At 58.6% G+C, this 2236-nt stretch overlaps 2 protein-coding genes across 2 annotated transcripts, besides 2 other annotated features; both read right to left on the bottom strand.

Annotated features, from left to right (window-relative positions):
• Window positions 1–440, bottom strand: TraAM80_10482 (surface protease GP63; the record flags this gene model as incomplete). The annotated part of the gene is made up of 1 exon (XM_029387098.1): window positions 1–440. A coding segment is annotated over one exon (440 nt), but the record flags the coding sequence as incomplete, so codon positions are not given.
• Window positions 441–581: 141 nt separating this feature from the next.
• On the bottom strand, window positions 582–1094 carry TraAM80_10483 (putative surface protease GP63; the record flags this gene model as incomplete). Its single annotated transcript, XM_029387099.1, has 1 exon — window positions 582–1094. One exon carries the CDS (start codon window positions 1092–1094, stop codon window positions 582–584), a length of 513 nt encoding a protein of 170 aa, XP_029233061.1.
• Window positions 1095–1855: 761 nt separating this feature from the next.
• Window positions 1856–1872: a microsatellite.
• Window positions 1873–1908: 36 nt separating this feature from the next.
• Window positions 1909–1949: a microsatellite.
• Window positions 1950–2236: the final 287 nt, after the last annotated feature.

Here is a 2236-nt window from a genome sequence, read left to right on the forward strand (position 1 = left end):
TTCGGCTCAGTCCTTCGGGCGGAGCAGCTCGGGGCGCCTGCGTTCACGAAGTCCTTGCCGACGTCGGGACTCACGGTGCAGTGCATGTGAGGGGTAATCGTCCCCAGTGCCCACAACTCGTCATCGTCGCTGGGGTGGCGCGTGACACCACTCCTGCCGGCGGGAGTGATGGTGCACACCTCGTCGTACTTGGGGCACTTGATCTTGCCGCTTGCAAAGTTAACGGAAGTGCCCACACCTGAGAGAAAGCTGCCCTCAGGGCAGTCGTACCAGTCACTGTCGCCGATGTAACGGACCCTGAACGAACCCCTGGCACACGCCACCTCCGCGCAGACGGCGGCCACAGCACAACCACCCTGGGCTCCGGGCCATACGTCTCCACGTTCACCTTGAGCGACTCCAGTCGAGACACCATGAGCCAGCACCCAGGCGGCTCCCATGCAGGGCCGTGTTTTCCTCATTGCGGCATGAACCAAAAGGTGACGACCAAATGAAAAGGCACTTGTCGTTCACGAAAAACTGCATTGGCCCAAGCCAACGCGGTCGCCTGTGCAGTACGACATGGTGTCACTGTAGTTATCCTAACAGAACATTGCGGGAAACTTGGTGTGGTCGTCCGGCCCGCACTGCTTTTCATTGACAAACTCGCATCCGACGTTTTTGCTCCAGCGCATCGTCTCCGCCATGCTGAAGTTCGCCTTGTAAAAGCCCATATCCTCAAACGCGGCCATCGTCAGCGCGGTGTAGAAGCCAGCACCAGTGGCAACCGTGGGGCCAATCAGTTCGTCCTTCGCGTGCCACCGAACCCAGTGTGAGTGCAACCGTGATACATCGTCGTATTCATCCCTCAGGGGCATGCCCTCAAGGCTGCTGCAGTTGAAGTGCTCCTGCGACTTCTCCTTTGTAAGCGTGGAGAGCACCGTCCACGACTTTGCCGCATAGCCCCTAGTGGTGAGAGTGCGCACCACACTCTTGGCCTCCATCTGTTGGTAGCTAAACCCAAGCACATGCACGAGTTCATGTGCAACGACGCGGACAGCGAACCACAGGTGGAAACCGCCAGAAAGATAAAAATTCATGGCGCCGACGGTCATTCTTATTGACCGTGACGTATGGAACGGCGAAGATTGCAGACGGCCCAGCAGCCAAATAGAGCAATGTGTCTGCGCCCTGAACCTCTTTCGTGTGGTGTTCCGCAGGCACGGTGAAATGTCTGCACTGCGTTTGACGGATGGATTCGAGCACAACCAACGGAGTCTTCACGCGCTGCACGAGGAGGCACTCCGAGTGCAACTTGATGGCGGATGAGAGGATAGTTTGGAGCAGCCCAGCCTTTTTCCGACTGGTGAGGACGTCGTCCTCCAGGCACTCGCCAGCGTAGCCCAGAAACGTTGGACGCTGCTCCCCTTCTTGAGTGCAGTACTTGTCTGGGTCGTCCAGGTCCAGCTTGGACACCACGATGCGGACAGGCTCCTACTCCCCCGTCCCCTCCGCTTCTGTGGAGGCGGTGTGCGCTCGCCAGGCACTCTGGCCCTTTCGGGGGTAACTCCTGCACCATCTTGACTGGGCGTGAGTCGCTCCTCGCCATTATCTCGTTGAACATGCATCAGTGCCTGGCAGCGGTGAGGCGGCTGGTGGCGCAGCACATCAGCAGCAACAACAACAAGGGCACCGTAGCAAGTAGGGACGGGCGCATTGCTGTCACCCTTGTCTGCCGGGCCTTCCGAACAACAAATATAAAAGAAAGAAGAGACGCATAGCTTGACAGCGGCATGGCCAACGACGGTCGCAAAAACGCCCAACACGGACCAGGGAGCGGCGCACACATGGAGGCATATATATATGGCCATAAAGGGGTGGTGGTGGTGGTGGGCAGAGGTCGCACCCAGTGGGAGGCACAACACAAGTCTTCCTCCCCGTTCCTTTCATTCTCCTTCTTCCTTCCCTCCCCCCACACCCTCTTACACTCGACGTGTGCGTGCACTGTGATAATGTCATTCGTTGCCATTATGGCCGCGGTCCATGCGCACTCCGCTGCTGGGGGCGGAGTAGGCTATTCAAAGGGGTTGTGCTGCAGGATGGTGGTGTCGCCGGAGGAGAAGCTGACGAGCGAGCCGCCACGAATGACGCACACCCCAAGGCGCCGTACGAGGGCATCTCCGTCCCACAGCTCCACATTTGCCACGACGAGGTTGATGTTGTTGTCGAATCCCTTGAGGATGCCGTGCACTTCCCT

This window comes from Trypanosoma rangeli (genome assembly GCF_003719475.1).
Source record: "Trypanosoma rangeli strain AM80 chromosome Unknown Tra_15.4_contig_00997, whole genome shotgun sequence".
NCBI lineage: Eukaryota > Euglenozoa > Kinetoplastea > Trypanosomatida > Trypanosomatidae > Trypanosoma > Trypanosoma rangeli.